This window comes from Pygoscelis adeliae, unplaced genomic scaffold (assembly GCF_000699105.1).
Source record: "Pygoscelis adeliae isolate BGI_AS28 unplaced genomic scaffold, ASM69910v1 Scaffold21, whole genome shotgun sequence".
In the NCBI taxonomy this organism is placed as follows: domain Eukaryota; kingdom Metazoa; phylum Chordata; class Aves; order Sphenisciformes; family Spheniscidae; genus Pygoscelis; species Pygoscelis adeliae.
The window spans coordinates 10,559,930-10,580,723 of record NW_008824243.1 but is presented as its reverse complement, the minus strand read 5'-3'; the positions used below and the strand labels follow the sequence as shown (position 1 = coordinate 10,580,723).

At 42.0% G+C, this 20,794-nt stretch overlaps 1 protein-coding gene across 1 annotated transcript in view; it reads right to left on the bottom strand.

Annotated features, from left to right (window-relative positions):
* ABHD2 (abhydrolase domain containing 2) overlaps positions 1–20,586 on the bottom strand; it is a 37,413-nt gene extending 16,827 nt beyond the window's left edge. The window contains exons 1-3 of the mRNA XM_009335187.1: positions 20,524–20,586; positions 11,082–11,168; positions 10,007–10,210 (exon numbers count right to left, since the gene is read on the bottom strand). Coding sequence (XP_009333462.1) covers positions 10,007–10,203 — 197 coding nt within the window. The 5' untranslated portion in view covers positions 10,204–10,210; positions 11,082–11,168; positions 20,524–20,586. The remainder of the gene's footprint in view (positions 1–10,006; positions 10,211–11,081; positions 11,169–20,523) is intronic.
* Between the last annotated feature and the right edge of the window lie 208 nt (positions 20,587–20,794).

Sequence of the window (20,794 nt, the reverse complement as noted above, 5' to 3'; positions counted from 1 at the left end):
ATAACAAGCCTTTGAGAACACACAAGCACTCCATAACAAATCTCCCCCTTGCTACCAAATATAGTATCAAATATGAAATTGTTTTTGCTGTGACTGAACTGGCAGCACTGATCTTTGCAGCCTTACACAAGAAGAGAGACTGATATGCTCTCAAAGCTGAGAAATCAGCACTGATAGCAGCAGAAGCCAAAATCCAGACATTCCTCTATATTGAAACATTACATGCACAAATGCTGCTCACCAAATACACAGAGGCCTTGTGCCTCAGTGAGACTGGGACAGCATGTTGCTAGCCAACCAAACTGACCTTCAAAACCTGTAAAATGTTGTAAATCTGTTTTAATTGAAACACTGAAGCCTGCTGGGTTGAGCCACATGAATTTGCGTAAGCGCCTGACTGTACAAGCCAGTGGCAGAAGTGACAGGATTGATAGCAAGTTCTAGAAGACCAAAAGCCCCAAGACTTGATGGTTGGGATGATTTTACACAGAACTGCTTTTCTCAGTTAAGTGAAAGAGCACGGTATAGGGGGATTTTGCCTCTCAAGCAGAGTCAGGTAAAGCTAGGACAGTTTTAAAAGGACCTGTCATAATTGGCCAACCCAGCTCCACTGAATAGTAAATCCCTTTCAATATGAGGGGGAACTCTACCAGTTACATTTGTTTACCAAGGGCATATTAAAACTAGATGACAAAGCAGACTGTCTTTCTTTTCCTGGCTTACTGGCCCTCAAAAAAGACATGGGGAAAACACAGCTACTAGCTGAAAGGGGTTAAAGGCTTAGTTATCAGTTTTGTTGGTACAAGCAGAGCTGCAAGTGGTTTAATAGGAGACATACTGTTGCCCACGTGGTGGTGGTGGGGCAGTCACCTGGCCACTCTGCAAAGGACAGACTAAGCCAATGCCTTGAAAAAGATAGTTACATCAGTTCTCAACAGGAAAGCATGAATGATTTATTTGTTTAGGAGAATAGCAGTCCCAGGGGACATGCTTCCAATTAAGGAGCTATGGCCCCTGCTACACAGAGCAGCGTACCCAGAAGAAGCTTGAGAGCTGCTGACACCACCTTGGATCCTGAGAAATTAGCAACTCCCTCCCCATCTTGTTTTTTTTTTCGGGCTTCATGCAATTATTCCCTTTACTGCTTGAGACCATATGAAGCAGAGAGCCTATTCTTTCATGTTTTCCCCTGTTCACAGAGAACTAGGCAGCTTGGGGCTTGGATTTACTACTTAAACCCATAATCCACTAGAATGTGACAGAAACCTTGCCTCCTTTGCACTCTGACACTACCTACTCACACAGCTGGACCTTCTTCCCCATGCCAGCTCTTATGTGTTGTATCCACAACTCCCTATTCCCCCTATGCACTCCTCAAAAAAACCAAACTTCCTATAAAAGTAAGAACTATCTAGGCTTGTTTAGCAAGACAAGAGCAGCAGTACACTCTTTTCTCTTTCTCCCTGTTCTCTTCCCTCATCCATGAGGGAGGCTTCTTACGGACAGCACAACACAGTAGCTCATTGTACAGTTTCACTCAGTTTTTGCAAGTGTAATTCCCAAAGAGACCCAAAATAGATTCCTGTAGAAGTAGATACCACTTCAATAAAAGCTACAAAAGCTGCCAACTGATGCTTGTAACCTTGTAAATTGGCCCTCAGTGCATCTTGAATTTGATCACTCAACTATAAAGCTTTTCAAAGAATCTGCATGAGGCTAGTAGCACTATCTATCTTTTATCAGCCCAGTATCTTTGCACTGGGAGATATGCACTACAGGTGGGTCTTGCCAGGCACAATGTGCAGCATGCCAGCCGTGCACAGATTCCCAGCAGTGATGGGGACTGTACAAGCTCATCCTCTGCAATTGCTGGTAGAGTTAAAGTAGTCATTGGATTCATTCTCACAATTCAAAGTAAATATCCATCAGGGTAGTGCAGTCAGTGTAAACGAGGCTGCACAAGAAGTACAGATGGTTCTGCTCAAGTCACATACAGCTCACTGCAGAAGGCTTTGAACAGCAACTACAATGCCAAATGGAAAAGACACTGCTCTTCTAGCATAAGAAAAAGCAGCTAACTTCACCCCAGTCATTTACTTTACGACCAGTTCAGGTCAGTAGCCATATCCCACACTAAGCAGTGCTTGACTTGGCTTTTTGTCTTCTTTCACAGAAGTCCTTTGCAGATGGATTTTGCTAGCAGCTTTTTTTTTTTGAGGAGAGCTGTCAAATACAACCTATAATAAGAATTTGCAGCTCTTTTAGGAGAGATTCAGACGTCAACATTGTTGCATGGTTTCTCATCCTAGGTTAAGCACACGCATTGGAAAGTTTTGGTGATTCTGCTCCTATACAGCGCTTTTCAAATCAAAGCTTATCCCAGGTAAAGCCTGAAGTCTTACCCCATAGGGCTAACAGGAAAGCAATTTCTCCAGCTACAACAGCCAAGTTCTACAGCTGTGACTGATTACGGCTACCACCTTGATAAAAAAAAAAAAGGATCTCTGCAAGCACCAATCCTTTCCTCATGTTTAGCCACAGTTCAGCTTCCAGCTATAAGTTACAGTCATCCAGCGGAATAGATGCAGCAGCTGCAGCAGCACATACCACAGGATGCTGTCAGAAAGGAAATTAGAAGAGTCTTCAAAGCCTCACCACTACCACTGGAGTTTAAATGAAGACAAATGGCTTCAAGCATACTGCTTACCAAGAGTGTACGACTTACCACATCCTGCCTCCTCAGATCACAGCTGGTTTCTTTGGGGAAAAAAACCCAAACCTGCCTTCAAATAACCCAACTAGAAGTTACCTGAAGTACTGATCTTCAATAAGTCAAACCTTTACACTGCTTTTACATAGGCAAACAGCACATGCAGTTTCACTGAGGTGTTCTTCATTAGAGGAAAGACTAAAACCAAGGCAGGAATCTCCGTAACTCCATCTGTAATGATGGACAATGCTACCTATGGGTTCCACATAGAATTTCCATCTGAAGGCTAAAACTGTGTGAAGTCCTATGGACAAGGGCGCATTCACTGCTTGCTCCCTTCAGAGTGCACAAGCTAGTGTTTCTGAGCACCCTATGGACCAAGCAAGTAAAATGCTTAGCTTATCTTTTACATTAACTCCAGTCAGTTGTTTAAGCATCGCACTGCCTGCAGCAAAGATGTGCTAGTGTTAGTCACTCTGCATGTAACTACACTCTTCTAGATAAATATTCAAAGGTCAAGTTCCAGCATGAATAATATGCTTAGGACAGTACTCTGATGCAGAGATTTGTTACTCCCACTTAGTCTACTTAAGCATGTTAAGTATATTTCTGCAGTTTGCTCTTAAAAATAAAGCAGTTAAAGCTCTGAAATACATGCAAGTGTTAGAGCAGCAGCTTATCTCACCTATCTTTTCTTTTACTACCGCCCATCAGCCTTTAAGCAATAGGCTTATGGTGAGATAGAATCCTAAAATCCCTTAAGTATCCAGGCCCCAGGAGACTGAACATCACAAGACTTCAATAGGGAAGGGGAAAGAGGTTGCCCAGATTGTACAGATCTTACATAATCAGTGAAAAACTGAGACAGATTAAAACTCATTTACCAGACTGATGCAAAAGCAGGCAGCTGTTAAAGATATTAGACTTTAATTTACCAAGACAAGTTGCCAATCTAACCTACTACAAAGCCTTATAAAACCTTGACAGTAACAAAGGATGCCTCTGTATCACTGCATTCCAGTAAAAGCTGTCCTCAGCTGACAGACAAGTTTGACTTTGCAAAGCATCCTTATAATCTATAGCAGAATTGGGCACATGATCTGTCTGTCAGACTATTTCTGCTGACCCTACAATTTTGGCAATGGACAAATCTGTTTTTGAAAGTCTTCCTATGAGTGACTTCTATCTACATTTTTGAGATAAAGTCTACAAGAACTTCCAAGACCAAGTACTGAGCATAATAGTGCAAGACTGTACAGGACTGAAGGACAAGACATCTTTTTATCCAGGGTTTGTGCGGACTTTCAGCTTGCTTTTACTAAAGCCATACAAAGATGAGGGCATAGAAAGAACACGTCAGTCATGAAGGTGCATACTACCACACTGGTAAGGCAAAAAAACTAGCCAGGAATTATGCAAGAGTCCTCACCCTCTGAAAGTGCAGATCAGATAAGCTAAATTTTATTTAAGCCATACTATGTGGAAAATGATTCCAGAGACATTTTTATACTCAATCCAGCTGAAAACCTAACTATCCAGTGCTGATTGCAAAACAATCTGTGCTAGCTATTGCTATGAAGCCAACAGTCCTCATGGCAAACAGCTGAAAAGAGATGCTCCTCTGGAACAATCATCCTGCAGGCAGAAGAACATGTACTGAGTCTATTTTTCTTACAGCTTACCTTAACAAAACAAGCTTAGCAGGGTGTGACACATGGAAAACATGAGCTAGATATCATGCAGACTAAGCAACTAAGTAGTATCCAGTTTAAGGAGCATTCAAGCATTGCCCTTTAGATTTTACGCTAAAGCTATCGCTACTGCTAAATTTAACCATGTGTTCCAAACAAGGGCCCCTCACTCATAAAAGCAGGTGGCTTCCCTCTGGCATTGATATTAAGTAGAAACAGGGAAAGTGTTCAAGGACATGACAGCCTTCAACTTCTCTATAATGCCTGCTATAAACCAAAGTGGTTTTGAAAAGCGTTGTAGTATAGAGATTATCCCAGTACAGCAAGTTTCACTATATGGAGATGATTCACTATGCATTCCCTCTGTGTGCCCTGTTCCAGCAAAGCTGTTCACAGATGTACAAGAGCCCAGGCACAGACACCATGTCTATAAGCAGTGTTTCCAATGTTCTGCAATAGCGGTTTAGAGATGACAGGAGCTGAGCAGCCAGCTGGGTGGTGAACAAGCAGTCAGGAAGACCTCTTGCCAAAGAGGTATATGCATGTCTACACAAGGATGAGGATGATGTACCACAGAAGCACAGACAAGCAAGTACTGATAATATAGGAGATCCGAGGCAAAGTTGTGTTGTACTGGAAATAAAAAACTCAGTTTCTGTGAAACAAAAATGGCTTCCCAGTTTGCTCCAGACCCAGAGGCTTTCAGCTGACTCATTTCCCTGTTTTGATTTGGTCAGCTGCAATAGATATCAGGCACTCTGAGTAAAGACATATTTGAGGCAGTTAGTTATGGCTTCCAGTAGCCAGTCCTGTAACAGGATTCTGCAACAGAAGGCAGACAGGAGAACAGGTCTGGGGATGCCAGTTACTTATTATGGAAGTTGACTTATATGGCACAAGTACAGAGTTCATCATTCTTAACCGGCTAAGTGAATTCACAGCCACTTTCATAAATCTGCTCACAAATGCTCATGTTTTAGCTCCAAATGCTGTGTTTCAGCTGTGCAACGCAGCCCCACATCTTGATAGGTGGCTGTCCACAACAGTGCTGGAGAACAAGAGAATTCCTAAGTGTTTCACAAACATTCTCCTAGCATTTTAATATTAAAAACAATTCCAACATGTGATCGTAGATTAAGTTTTAGTGGCTCTCAGGCAGCAGATTATGATTTTAGAGCACGTACATCACCCAGCATGCAGGAATTTAGGAAAGCAGCAGCTGTATAAGCAGCTCACACAAAGCACATAAAAACTGTGCTATTTTTATTTGCAAGCATCAGCATTCAGGTCCTCAAAGATCTGAAGTGGAAGTTCAGCAACAGGCTTATTTCTGGAGCATTACTTCATTTCATCTGAGGAGATTAACACTTTAAACATTAACTCTTACATCAGCTTTGATGTGCTGTAGTACATTGGATACTGATGGCAAGAAAGCAGAGAGCCTACAATTTGTTCATGTCAGGGGACACCCTGAGAACTGCCACCTGCATTACAACAGGCAACAGGTTATTTTTTTTCCCCCCTTACAGAGCAGTTTGGAGGTATTTAAAGGATGCTTTACAAATCAAACCTTGTTTGAACCTTGTCCCTTATTTGATGCTAGGGAATGCAATTTGAATTCCAATCAAGAAAGCTCATCTAAAAGTCCGGGGGGTTCAAGCCCCTCCCCCTCAAATATGTAGAAAGCAGCTTTTTCTGCATCAGCTCAGCTGCACTATTCAATGTGATGAAGACACAGCAAATACATAACAGCAAAGTTTTAAAGCAGCTTACAGAGCTTCCATGTCCCCTGAACCTCTGAAAAAGAAACTAACATAAGTGGAGAAGTTGTTTTTGCTGCCCATAGAAACCGCATGAAGTCAGAACTACTTAAAAGTACGGGCTGGCCTCCTCAGTTAAACCACCTCCTTCCCAATTTAGGCAGCTTTTATTTAGCAAAGTGCCCATCACACCCCTCCTCAATCTTCAGTGACTACAAGAAGCATTCTAGTCAAAACAGGGCACAAGTGTTACAGCACATCTTCCTTGCTGATGAGAGCTGGAGAATGCAAGGCTGCTGCCAATGCCACAGCAGAGCACCTAGCAAGGACACAGACCCCCCCGGGGGCTGCTTCTCTCCCTAAGGTCAATGCTTCAACTTACCAATAGGGAGCTGCCATTCTTCTCTACCTCTCAACACGTTCACCTGCCAAAGCTTCAGGAGTAACACTGTTGTTCTAATTTATTATTCTCCTGGAAGCATTCCTCCCGGGGTAAAACACTAAGGAGTTGACAGGAATCAAACACTGTTTGCTATTACATGGAGGAAAAGAACATTGAAAAGCTTGAAGCCAGCTTTTCTGACTGCTTGTCTCCTTGCATCTAGGAGAAAAGCAGTGACAGTGCAAAAGAGTCTTCTGGTACCAGGCAGCCTGCTTATCCAGTATAGGTTACCGTGCAAACAAAGGATGAGAAGGATCTAGGCTGGATCTTTGACAGTGTTTACTAACAGGCTTGACAGTCATTTGCCTCAACCTTTGAGGAGCTTGCCTTTATTAATGATAAAAGTGTGAAGACAGCAAGGATAATTATTTTCGATAAGGATGACACTTGTGCCACACCTCTACAGGAATAAAAATACGCACGCACTTGGTGGTAGAAGAAATTGGGAACAGCCAAAAAATCTCTAGCCCAGTACAGCAAGCACTGGCCAAATTTGTTCTCATGAATCAAAGAGCCAATGCTGCATTTCTAGAGGAATAATAGCGCAGATGGCAGCCTTTCTTGCAGCAATTTGAAAGACAGGAAAAGGAGACAGCTGCAGCCAGGGGTTAGACCCGAGTGCTCGAGGGCACCAATAGCTGTGCTGATTTGCAAGAGCTTCCATGCAAGAAGCAGTTCTTTGAATGAAAAAGGGTCTGATTATGCTACTCCACTTCGTAAGCCAAACTACAGAGCTGGACAGGGGTAGAGGAAGGGAAAAAAAGAGGTAAGAAAACATGAGCTCTAGGAAGACAGAGTCTATTGCTTACCAGTGTTTGATCAATATGTAGAAAGCTTCTAGCAGTTTAGAGAATTGTAAAAAGCAGTACTAACATCTGCAAGTACAAGGTACCTGGCATGCAGCCATCTTGGGCAGTTTTACTATCCAAAGCTCTTAAATTATTCATCCACCACCATTTGGCTTGCTGAATGACACTACGGTTATAATGTATTGAATAAGGCCATAGGTGAGGAAGGTGCCATGAAGGGGAAAAAATTCCAAAAGGGTTTTTTCCAAGTATTTTGAATAGCTGCACAGATAGAATAACTTCACTTATTTCTGCTTTCTCCCTGCCACCCTATTTTTTCCAGCGATACCCTCACCCCTTCCTCCCTTAAGCATAAGGGAGCTGAAGAAACCAGGTCTGAAAGCCAGGTCACAGCTGTACAGAAGAACTGGTCTTATAACAGATCTTACAACAAACCCAGTACTGATATAACAGAAGGGATTGCTGGGCTACTTATTTTGCTTTCACAGTAGAATTTGAAAAGAGCTGCTTAATCAGCTTTCCTAACACTGAATAATTATCAAGTAATCAAAGCCTTACAAGATTTTTCAGTGGAGCATGGCATGAGCTGTTTCCACATAGCTTTTTGCTAATTAGTCCTACAAACTATTTCATACATAATTGCAGGAATTTAAATATATTTGTTCCCCTTTAGTCTCCAGGTGACTTTCATGCCTGAAGACAGAATTTCTTTGATTTTTTTTTAATTTCTGTAAGAAGTCTGAGATATCAACAGAATAGCAAAAAAAAAAATCACACATACATCATCTTACAGAGTTGTCTTTCCTGTAAGCCCTTTCAACCCCCAACAGCAATTATATTCCTGTCTCCCATAACACAGGTATCCAGGTAACAAGACTGAACAACTACCTATGACACATGTTGTTCTAGTTTGTTTCAGCTCAGTTTGTTTACTGGGGTCACACAAGCCTTTGAAGCAATGTTTTGCCCAAGAACCTTGTGTTGGAAAATCACTGCTACAGTTTTCAGAGAAGCTGGCAAGCCTGAGCTCTAAGGTGATCCAGAGAAAGCAAACAACCTGAGATTGCACGCTATTAACACAACACCAGGGTTCTGCAAGCAGCTCTTCACTCCTGCAATTAACACACAACAGGCGTACTGCAATTTTTAGATATGTTCTGCATTTTCACTCCTTTGGGAATGCTTTGTTCTCCAAGTGAAGGTCCAAAACATGCCTCTAATACACTAGTGCTAGGAGCTTGTGCCATGAGAACAGAGCCGAAAGAGGAGTAAAACGGACTCTGAATTAGCTTATAATCTGTTTCCAAAGATTAGCCTGATACTAATGTGTCTTCAAGACTGGTAATCAGTACAGCTTCATGCTTGCTCTTTCGGTGACTAGGGACATGTCAATCTGGAGTGCCAACACTGAGATGACAAGTGTCTAAGATACACTAAGGAGGTTCTAGTTACCTGGTATTTTTTAGGGAAGCAACTGCTTTGCAGTTAAGGCACTAGCCATAATCAAGAATCCAATTTCAGTGCTCAGCTTCAACACACACTTATGTTACTACCAAACTCAGAGTCCATCAAGGAACCCTCTTTGGGCTGGATAATACTTTGTTTCCTCTAAGACTTTACGGATCCTATGGCCTAAGATCTTGCACCTTATGTAATCAAGGCACCTAACACAGCACTGCTAAAAGCCTCTCATCACCCCTAGAATGACTATCATTAAGTCAGCTTGACTTTTGAGACCCAAAAGGAAGGTTCATGCAGCTGCACTCAGTGCTGACTCGACAATTGATGTATTTAGGGCTTCTAAATAGGACTTGCAAGTTTTCAAAGTGATTGCAGAAGAGAAATACTGTAATCAAAGTCCTTGTACCTCCAAAGCCTCACAAAATTGTAGTAAATGCTTCACATTATTGGTGAAGGCAAGGGCAACTGCACTGATTCTGGAGGTCCTACAATGGAAGGTCAAGGATCAGCCTGCTCTCAAATACACAGTTGACATAAGGTCAATTTGAAAGGGGATTCAACAAGCTTAGAGCTGGTCAGTATGTCATTACTTTATTAAACTAGTTGTGATGATGTGCTCTATCCAGTAATAAATTTCATTAGTCTTCAATCAACTTAAGGCACTTCAAATAAGAGTAGGCACTTTTAAACTAATAGACATCCCTGTATTCATTATAAGCACACAGACACACCATGAAAGCGTTTCCTTCCTGTGAGCCCTGGCAGATTTCTTCCCTAATAGAAAGGGGAGTACATGAACAGGAACAAGTGCTGACTGCATCCATCTCTCCCCCATTTCCAGAGACAATGGGCTATATAGTACTGGTATAGTACAGTATCAGCATACAGCTACTATACAGAGGGGCAGGGATGACTATTTCTATACATCCATGGAGAGCCCCGCACAATAAGGCTTGGTCCTAAACACAGGTACCTGGGACACTAACAATAATGAAATGCTTCACTTGGAACAGGTTTATTTTACGAAGAGAAAACCCTGACATTCATTTGCACCCAGGTTTAAGAAACACTATGCAGACAAAGTGCAGCTCTTCTCCCTATAACACAGGTCAACGTGGAAAAAAGATACTACTTACTCTTTGGTCAAAAGCGGGCAGGATTTGAGTAGAAAGCGGGCCAAAGCAGAGTCCTGGTAAATGAGTTCAGGAGGGGCAGTTGGGCTTTTTAAATTCAAGCAGCGAACAATAACATACAGAACAGCAGCAACTGCAGCTAGCTTTACCCCGTCAAACACCGCCGGCAGCTCAGGGGTTTCCAACATTGCACTCATTTTGAGCCTGGAGATAAAAAACAATATTAAAGCTTTTTGTAATATACTGGTGGATAGGAATATCAATTGCCATGTTAAATATAAGACTGCTAACCAACTAAATTTTCAGTTAACACTGCTACAAAAATCCTACCATATCAACTCAGACTAGCAACTTTTAAGATGAAAGGAAGTTTATCTTGTACTGCTCTAAACACCCTGACCACCACAAGAAATAGAAACTGGATGATCAGGTGGGAAGGAGATTTATTCCTAATCAGTGCTGCACTAGAATTGCAACAGTGTCTCAGGTGTCAAACCCTACAGTCTGCAGCCAGTCAATACTTTCAGGATCTTGGCCAAGACTACCTGGCTCAAATAGCAGCTGAGTGAAAAGCCAGGCTATAAAGGCACATCAGCAGCTTTAGATGTGTGTTTCTTCCCACGTATACAAGCCAGGCTCAAAAAGAAGAACTTGAAAGAACTACTGTGTTAGCTCCTCAGCCTGAATTTTGCAACTCCATGAGAATACTGGTACTAACTCTTGCATGTATTTAAGGTGGTCACTTTATGTACCAGTGAGTTCAGCATTTCTTTTAATTCACTGTAGTTCTGCAGCTGAAGGAGGACTAGATTAATATGTAGTCTTTCAAGGGCTTCAGAGTAAAGGAAGTGGGGCAGGAGAGAGAATTAAAAAATCCACAATATAACAATATCCTTCCAGCTTGAAATCAAATTCTTAAACTGAGCCAGCTTCTTTTGAACATATGGTTCAAATGGCTGGCTGCAGTTATTACAGGGACATTTCATGCATGTTGAAAGGGCAGGTTTTTCCCTGGGTTGTTCCTCAGCCACATGGGTAACCCAAGTAAGATAGCAACTGACAAGTCAAGTCTTACCAACGTCACTTTTTCTTCAAACTAGAAGTAATTGCCAGTCCTCAGTAGAATTGCCACCATCTGGATCCACGTACTACCTGAGTTACCCTGTGAGGGGAGGAAAAGCAAATTGATTATTATTGATAAGGCTGCATCTCTCAGCTGGAAGGGAAAAGCACAAATTTATACAGAGGTCATGTTGTAGACACTGCAATTGATTTGTGTATTCAGTCATAACCACTTCAACTCTGATCCATCTGCATCAAACTTCTTCCCTATGGACAGATTCCAGACTAGATCAGTTGCCTACGGCATACTAATTCATTTGCAGTATGCAAATACACCTTCACGAGCAGAGATAAGACAGAAAGCAATAACGAAAACCAGTGCAACTTCAGAGGAAAGCCAAGCTATGAACTTCCAGAAGACCACACAGTTACCATCTTTGCAAGACAGTGACATTGTCCCCAGTTACAAAAGCTACTCAAATCCCTTTGTATTTGAAAGACTAGAAGTAACAGGCTACTGTTCTCAGCTTTGTGCAATATCTACACTGTTACTGAAGTGTGAAGCCAGTCTGAAAGAAGTTTCCTGCTACTTTTACTCAGGCTTAGCAAGGCAGCTCACTCCTACAGATAGAAGCTTGTAAACAGTCTCTGCTTGTTCCCACACTTGCTTTTTTGAGACATTACAACATATCACACTTTAACAAGATGGTGAGAGCCACCAGGAGGCTCAGATACAGCCACCTAATTATCACTAGTGCACACGCACCAACGCTTGTTACAAGAACTTGATGATGCCAATGAAAAGAGAGAGAGCTTTCAGCCTGTAACCATAAAAATGTAAGCGATATTTACAATTAGAACTGGATTCCTACAGGCACAACAACCCAATGGGGAATCGGAGCTTGCAGGAAAAAGCTCCAGAACCATCTGCTCTCTACCACAGCTGCTGCTTCCAACTCGGAAAATACATCAACAGTACAGGCCATACCAAAGCCTTACTCTTCTTCCTAGCAGGAAGACAAAACCTCAGAAGTACTTTCTGTACTCAGTGCAGCTACACCAAAATCCCTTGGAGGAAAACAAGTCTGACATCAGCTATCGATTAACAGCATACTGGAAAGCGGCAATTTTCTGCCACCATAACCGTCCGCACTGCAGGAGAACAGAGGGCAAGGAAAGCAAAGACATTTAATATTGGACAACTCTGAAGCTTTTATTTTCCAATTCTGAGCTTCACAGTAGAAGGGAGAGGAGTGGGCTACAAAAAGCCATTTCTTCTTCTAATCAGAAGATTACATTGGCATCATGTGTCTCAATGAAGAGTTCAAGTATGACATTCAGCTGCAGTATGTTACCTCACTTCCATACTTAGACTTTCAAACAATACTACCACCATCTGCATAGGAGACAACAGGCAAACTACAGCAATGGCTTCTCCAGAGAAGGTACAATCAGCAGAAGAGCGGATTGAGTTCCTGAACCATCACTGACTCAAGGACAGATGCTTGAGCAAGTCTTCCCCAGCTAAAACTCCCAGAAGTTCTGTTGGCATCTTCCCTTCATTGTTTCAGAGAATTAGTAGAGACACTGATACAAAAGTCACCTAAGACCTTCCTGCCACCTGGATTTTAAGCTAGTTTGCTGTTTACAGCTTTCACAGAATTAGTGAATTTGTTAAAAAATAAAACTGGGCATGATTAGTCATTAGCATTTTGTACTAGTGACTCAGTATAACTCATCCAACTAAGCTGTATCTCCCTGAGAGTCTTCTCTCCCACATAATCTTCAGATTACAAACATACCACATCTTTTTGATACTTCTATATCCAGTTTTTGCCTATCACTACCTTAAAAAAGCATACTAGCTTGGAGTTACTTTTCTGAAAAGTCAGCTGTTGGTAGGCAGGATTATGCTTTGACACTTGTGAACTAGTATTTTTCCCCTCTTAGACAGTCTAAATACACAGTCACTGAACATACACACCATAAACATGTACTAGAGGTTCATGTATTTGTCAGGACCTTTACCTAAAAGCTCAGATCAGTCTGTATACAGCTATCACAAAACTGGCACTGCTATTGCAGTTGCACAGCTGTCTGCAGTGATTAACTAAGCAATGAATCTAGTCCAAGATGACTAGATTGGTAAACTCCATGCCTTGTGGATCCAGCTGTGGCACTTCAGGTACTTTGAGAGTCTGGTATTTCTGAAGACCTAAACAAACCTGTCTCAGCCAGGGCAGATTTGCAGGGGCTGAGCCAGAGCACTCCGCTCTAAGATTTTAAGGGTTTAGCTTACTGAAATGGATTTGAGAGCTCTGCCTCTAATCACATAGGACAAATGCCTTGCTATTTACAAGCAGGGATGAGGTCACCTTGTTTCTGTTTTGTTAAACCCTTTTTGCATTGACCCAATAAACTTGTCTGTTTACGAAAAAGGACAGATAACCAGTGTTGAGCCAGTCAAATTTTAATCTAGAATCTCCTCTAAATGGGTCAGCATTAATATAAACAGACAGACATTTTGCCTTTTCTGTATACAGAACACTAGATTCACTTTTAGCAGGCTAGACAAAATTAACGAGAGGCAGTAAGTATATCACTGGAAGCAATCAAGCCTGCCTTTTCATCCATCACAGGGTTTTGGGATCCACATTGAGGAACAGAAAGAAGCTGAAGCTCTTAGGGCCAAGGATGTTATTTTGAAGCACCTTAAGTGTACAATTCCTTTTTTAAAAGTCACTTAAAGGCATGACAGCCCCAAAGATGGACAGTCTTTTCAAGCGATATTCTTAAGTCCCATCTGTGACTGAGGACTAACTTTAAAATCAGTCACTAGAGAGTAAGTGCTGGATTTGTGGAGTCCCTCCATTTGCCCTTTCATCATAGAATAAAAAACTGAAAATCATGTTACAGGAAACACTTCAGCACTACTGTTAACAGAGCGCACCTCTCCTGTACAAGTATAATGAGAAAAAAACCATTCCAGACAGGAATAGAAACGAGTACCACAAAAGCCAGTAGAACTACAGCAAATTCCTCATGTATCCTTTCAAAAACACTGGGTTTTGGGAAAGCCATTGCCAAGGTATTTACTTGTACAGCAAGTGAAGTCATGACTAACAACAAATCTGAGACTTGCACACATTTCTTTTCCAGGGTTCCTGGGGAGAGGAGACTCTTCCAGGGACAGAAGTCACTTCACCCTGCGACTCAACGGGGCACGCACAGGATTTGGTAGCTACAAGCATTACAGCTCCTCCACCCATGCTGAAGCTAAGCCTGACAAGGCATACTGGAAAGCCAACATTAAAAAAGCAAAGACATTAAAGGAAGCCACTCCCATAGGGTCCTTCCCTCAGGCCTTTTAATGAGCAACTGAAAGCCTGGCAGACTCATTTCACTGAAGCATTAGAAATGCTTTGGGCTAAAGCGAAGATGCAGCTGTATGCAACTGCCCACAGACAAGAGTAAAGGCAGCCTCTTTAAAAGGGGCTCCACTAGCAAGACATTTTATGCTCTGTTACATTCACTGAAGAATCTTGAAGGAATCCCATTTCCAGGAATGGCAGTTTGATACAAAAGCCTCCTAGATGCCCTCCCCACCAGTCAGCGTTCTGGCTCACTAGTGCTTTCAGAGCTTAGCTGGACACCAAAACACTGGAGCATACCTGGCCAACACTGAAAGCATTTAGAAATCCCCTTTCATATCCTTTTACAGCTTCTACCAAGTAGCGTAATATCGTCTCTTCCCCACTAAGATTCAGAAGAGCCAAGGAGGCTGTTTCTAGACAGATTAAGCAGACAGACTTCGTTAACTAGCTTATCAGACATTTCTTGGACTGGTTTCATTTATTTGTAGTGCCTGCTTGCAGAATAAAACTGAAAGCAGGCCTGCTAGACAAGAGGAAAGCAAAACACCCTACTTTAAAGAGCTGTGCCTAGGCAGATTCAGATCAGAAATAAGTTTCCCCCCCCCTCTTTGAAGGGGGAAGAAGAAAGACTGTTTCACTGCAGTTACTTCTTTAGAGAATGTTTCCAGGAACTTAATCATCTTTAATATCAGACAAAGCTAATGCCTCTTCTGAGACATACACCGCAAAACCAGAAGTTACAGGCCTGTCACTACCAGGTAGGATATTTAGAACCACGTTACAGAGAAGGGAACTTTATTAAGGAAAGGGTGGAAAGTCAGAGCACTACAAAGTTTTTTAAACAAAGCCAAGTTTTATGCCAGCATATGATTCGAATCTCACTCCAGGGAGTGTACAGAAGCATGTCACACTGCTGAGCTTTCAATGGTTTAAATGCAGAGGAAGATGTTTAGAGACCATCCAGATGAAGAAAATGTACATAGGGAATGTATACACCTGCAAAAGAATCCGAAGCAATGTGTCTTGATGGGAAAGGCTGCCAGACTAAATTTTTGTAAAGCACTGGAGGACAGTCTGAGGTCACACAAGCTACATGAGTACAAGAATCTGTGCAAGAGGAATCATGAAAAACCTCAAGCTTTATTGCGCAGTCCCGTATCCTGCCTTTCACCCAGTACTTCTTGTATAAAAGATGCTTTCATTTTTATGGAAAGAGGTGTTGAGCCTAAACTGCTACTTTAAGGTCTCTGAAGAACTACATAGATACAAGTATTTCAGGGCCACACCAGTACTATGCCTCATCGATTTAGGCACACAAAGCAAGGCATCACACTGCTTATTTTGAGACTGGCATCTAACCAGCCCAAGCTTACCCCATGCAGAACCTCCTATCATCTTCAGTGGTAGCTCAGAAGAGAACACGTCAGAAGCAAACGCTGAGATCATCTCAATGTACCGCTCAGTACTTTTGGCCATTTAAAACAGCCAGCTAAGTCTCAGACCTCAAAGCATAGAGGGTATAATTAAGAATTAGCTAAGCACTTAAGCTTCAGTTTTCAGGAGATGTGGCCATGAGAGATAAAGTGCAGTCCTCGCCAGAGTCATCAGGAGTCTGGCAAAGCCCACCGCAGTTTTACTGTCAAACACCTGACAGATTTTATCTCCAAATAAGAGGGCACACTGACATGTCCCATCACAAGGATGCTTAAAAGAACATTACTCGGACAGCACATGGAAGTCCTTGGCGCAAATCCCTCCGCCTTGTGCCAGAGCCAGCACCCAGGCCAGAATTTGGCTGGTTGGTGATGGTGAGTATACAAAGCAGCAGGTACTGTTTACAACACGTTCCAACAAAAATTTCTTGGCTGGTGCCTTCACTGGAATTTGACCTTTTCATCAGATACAATACTTGGCTCATATACTAAATTTAGAGGTACCGTGAAGTTACAGGGACAAAGTTCATAGCACGAGGTACCATCAGCACAGCCAGAAAGACAGGTGCCTTTAACTGGAGCTTTTTTTCCTTTTTTGACTTTGAGAAGTCCTACGCCTTCAGAGCAGAAGCCAAGCACCTAAGAGGGCTGGGTGTACATGCGAAGGCAGCTTGCTTAAGAAAACACCTGAGAATAATTCTATAGCCAAGGGGGCCAAAGACTCTTTAAGTCTTTCACTTCCTCAAGAAGGCTAATTTACAGTCAAATGAGCCTTGAATTTCACTTCCTTCCAACTACAGGAACTGCTTTTGTTTCTTCACAATATCATTTTAACTGATCAAAATGGTTCTACTGCATGACAGGCAGCTTTCGTATATTATCTAAGGTGGTTGCTATGTAGAATCCCTGTATGTCACCATATCTGGTTCCTGCTTGTCACAGATGGATTAAAAACACTACATTGGCTTCTATTGCACACCCCTGATGTACAAGATTAAACTAACACAAGACAAGACTCTGATGACTCCACAAAAAAATCAATTAATTGCATCTTATCTTAAAGGAAAGGCTCATGTTATTTAAACAAACATAATTACTTGATTACTGCAGAGACTTAGGACTTTATCACACCCTAACCGCTGCCTTATAGAACTACAGGGCAGAGCTTTGGCTCCTTGTAGAAGAGGCCAAGCTTACTTTTAGGTACCGAGGGAGAAGAAATACTGGCTAACACCTTTCCACAGTCTTACAGCATTAGCAGGTGTCACTTACCTACCACATAACCCTGTGTCAGCAGGCAGCATTAAGCTCAAAGGAAGAAGTGGAATAAACACATTGCAGAGAACCCAACAATCCACGCTCAGTACTTGAGGGAACACTACTAGCATCAAGCCACAGATAGCTAAGTGAGCTAATACAGACTGCATTACAGATTAAACCCACCCCAAAAGAGTCTGCTGTATTCCTTCACTATATTTTGAAAAGCAGCATCATACCATCAAAGCCTCATTCACCCTCAGACTCCAGACTGTCATAGAGCTCAGATGTACCTATCAGAGGAGCAGCCTGAAGTCCAAGCTGTTTGCTTAGCTACAGGGTGCACAGCTGAGTAAGTGGGGAGCATGCTCCACCCCAGACTAGTTGCACAGCAGAGAAAGACCATCTACTACCAAAGTAGAAGTTCAGGCAGCTAAGAGAACTTCATTCAAGACCAGTCCAGTTCAAGCAGTTGGAAAACACCTGTATCTGAACATGATCAAAAGCTGAGGTGCCACTTCACTCTGAGGTCTTCAACCTATCTTTTTCCCCTGACGAGCAGCTCTGCTCCACAGCAGTACAGCAGATTTGCAGAGTCATTATCTCAGAGACTGTCCATGACAGATAGAAGGCTCACGCTAGAGAAGATTAATTCACATCATTACATTAAAAATGAAGCAACAACACTTCAGGACAAAAGAACCCAAATACAAAGAGACAGGACCTGACCAACACACAGCTACCACTACTGCAGAATACTCAGGTTTTGTCAGAACAACAATTAAAACAAACAGAGGTTTTGGAGCACTACAGTAGTCACCAGCAACTCACAAGTTTGAAGAGCTACATTGCCCACTCTCCTGCTAAATCTGAGTGGGAGGTTAGGGATATTGCAGGCACATATCTCATGATGTTTTCTCCTTAACTCTTACAAGGATGTTCACTGTAAGTGACTGTGCATCTGCTTATTTCACTTAGTACAATCTTTCATATTCACGTATGCCCAACCAACACTTCACAGAACAGGGCGTTCCAGTTGAGGGACACCTGCAGCATAATCTTTCTAGAACCTGCATCTCTATGCAAAAGCATGTTTGAACATGTGAGTAAATTTAGACACAGGACAAATTGTTGAGCAGTCAGCTCCTCACTAGCAGCCAGTCACTTGTCCTAGCTGACCCTTTCCACGAGGAGCCCTTGTTACACTGAGTACTCAATGCCCTGAAAAGGGCCGTAGCACAATTATTAGCAGCTAGTGTATCAGAAGTTTCAGGTGGGTTTGGTGCTTGCAGGAGCTCAGCCTGTATTAGTAGAGGAGGTTGTCACTGCCGTTTATTTTAGTCAGACTGAACCCATGATGATGAGAAACGCAAGTATTTCTCAACAGTAGAGTAATGTAAACAGTAGTGCAGAGCACTAGGCAACTGCACTTCTTGGGTCAATCTAGAGATACAGATGAAAGTCTCCTGTACCTTGCAAAGTACGACACTTCCTTCCACTGCCATTACCTCTAACAGAGCACAGGCACAAAGATGTTCCAGCACCTGGTTTGTACAGAACTGCTTTGCAAAGCATTTTGAATTAATACTGCTGGCAGGGTAATACTGGCAGTTAGAGACAATCTTCATTATCAAATCAACTGATATAGCTGGAGAAAAGACAAGCCCTTGGGCACACAAGCCTTCCTAGAGCTAAAAGAGGCTAAGATAGCTGCCTTACTAGGTTAGCATCATTGCCACCCACATATGTTGGGCAAGTGGGACTTTGCTTCTCCCTAAGAAGGACAGACTGCCCTTGCACATTGAAATTAAATCAATTGTTTGGTACTGAACTCAATCAGCTGAGTTTGATCAGATTTTTTTAACTGCATATAAGCTTAATCTTCACAAGCTATTTAGGCTGAAGAAGGGCAAATATTTGCACAGAAGTTCAGTTGATTTATAGTACACATTAAGAATAGCAATTCAGAGCTATAACACATCATGAAATACCATCTTCCAGAGAAACTCCAAAGTGTAAATGAAGACTCCAATATACTAGCAGAACTCTGATGATTTAGGTTTTTGCTGAAAAGTCCAAAACACCAGTTTCAGGCTGGTGTCTGCACCTTTCAACAGGAATTACAAGCACCAAAGACCCCAGCACGTACACCCTTAGAGACTTTGCTAAGTCCTGTTCTTAACTTAATCCAAGTTCTGGCACTGCCAGAGCTGGCAGCATGAAAGTAAGGACGAAGAGGCTGGAGATACAGAGCAAGAAAGGGGGTAAAGGGCAGTGTGAATCCAGCAGCACCCAGGACACTTCCATTATCGAGTGAAGTTAAACTACAACTACAGAAGGTTTGAATCAGTGCTCGAAAGCCACCATTTTCTATAGTACATCAAATTACATCTAAAAGTACAGCTGGAACTTAGTAGATTTGGATAACCTCTCCACATGCCTGTGTCAAGGACAAATGATGTTATTTTGCCATCTTTCCTTCCCAATACCACATCCCAGAACAGCGACTATTTCAGTGTGTTAATCTATGGGTTTTCAGATTAAAAGTTTAATAATGCAGCTTTAAGAAACACTAAGAGCCTAAGCTGCTATTCATTCCCTGAATAGAAAAATATAGCTTTTACAAGAAGAGTAGAACAAATTAATTTTTAAGTTTAACTTCTTCAGAAACAGTTTTGCAAGATGGAAGGTTTTATCCCTAACCTCCACATCTCCCCCCCGCAAAAGACAGTCTGGCACAATCTTAGGTCAGCCTCATCCTCTATCCAGCTAATTCACTCAGTAGCCTCCCATGCAAAAAGCTGAAATACAACTATTTTTAAGAATAAGGCAGGAGAATAGAAGAACCCAAACATTAGCTCTTAGTTCTTTTTTAATATCCTTCCTGTTCTTACTCTTGACTTTGAGACTGAAATAAATGACGCTAGAATAATAAGAAAGGCTGCATACCCACTGATCCAAGAAAGGACAAGAGGATTTATTGAAACCTCTCTTGTGCTATGAGAACTAAGCAAGCATCTAGGAATGAAGGCGAAGTAGACAAACCAAGAAAAGATAACAACAGAACAACAAAAGACTAGTTGTCAATAACAAAACTCCCTGCACAGGAAATAAACATTACCAAAGGTCTGAAAATGAGATATCACAAATGTCAACAGCTGAACTGTGTTCTGCAAACACCGTATCAGTGAGGACTTAGAACGTGTCAGCCTAAGCAATATTACAAACATGGCTGAGCATGATAATCATTGATAAACAAGGCATGTAAGTGAACACACTGTACCAGTTAGCTGATTAATAAGCCACAAGCATTTGTTACAGAAGGAGGCACCAGTGATGTGGAAGGCAAACGGCAATCTATAGGAGGCAGACAGGAATCTTTAGTACTTACCACAGCAGTGACAATTGTATATCAACAATAAGAGGAAGCTGTTATGAATTTTCTGAAGAGACCTGCATGAAAACGCAACTGCAGAATGCCATCCCTCCAGCCACAACTGTGGTAATAAAGCGGCTGCTAACATACCTCTTTAAAAAAGTTAGTGTCAGGTGAGGGATTTCACCAGCTGTAATACATCAACTGTGATAGATATACCTACCCATCCTGTGTTGGAGTAAATCACAAGTTATACATGAAGTTGTAGAATGGAGCAGACAGAATC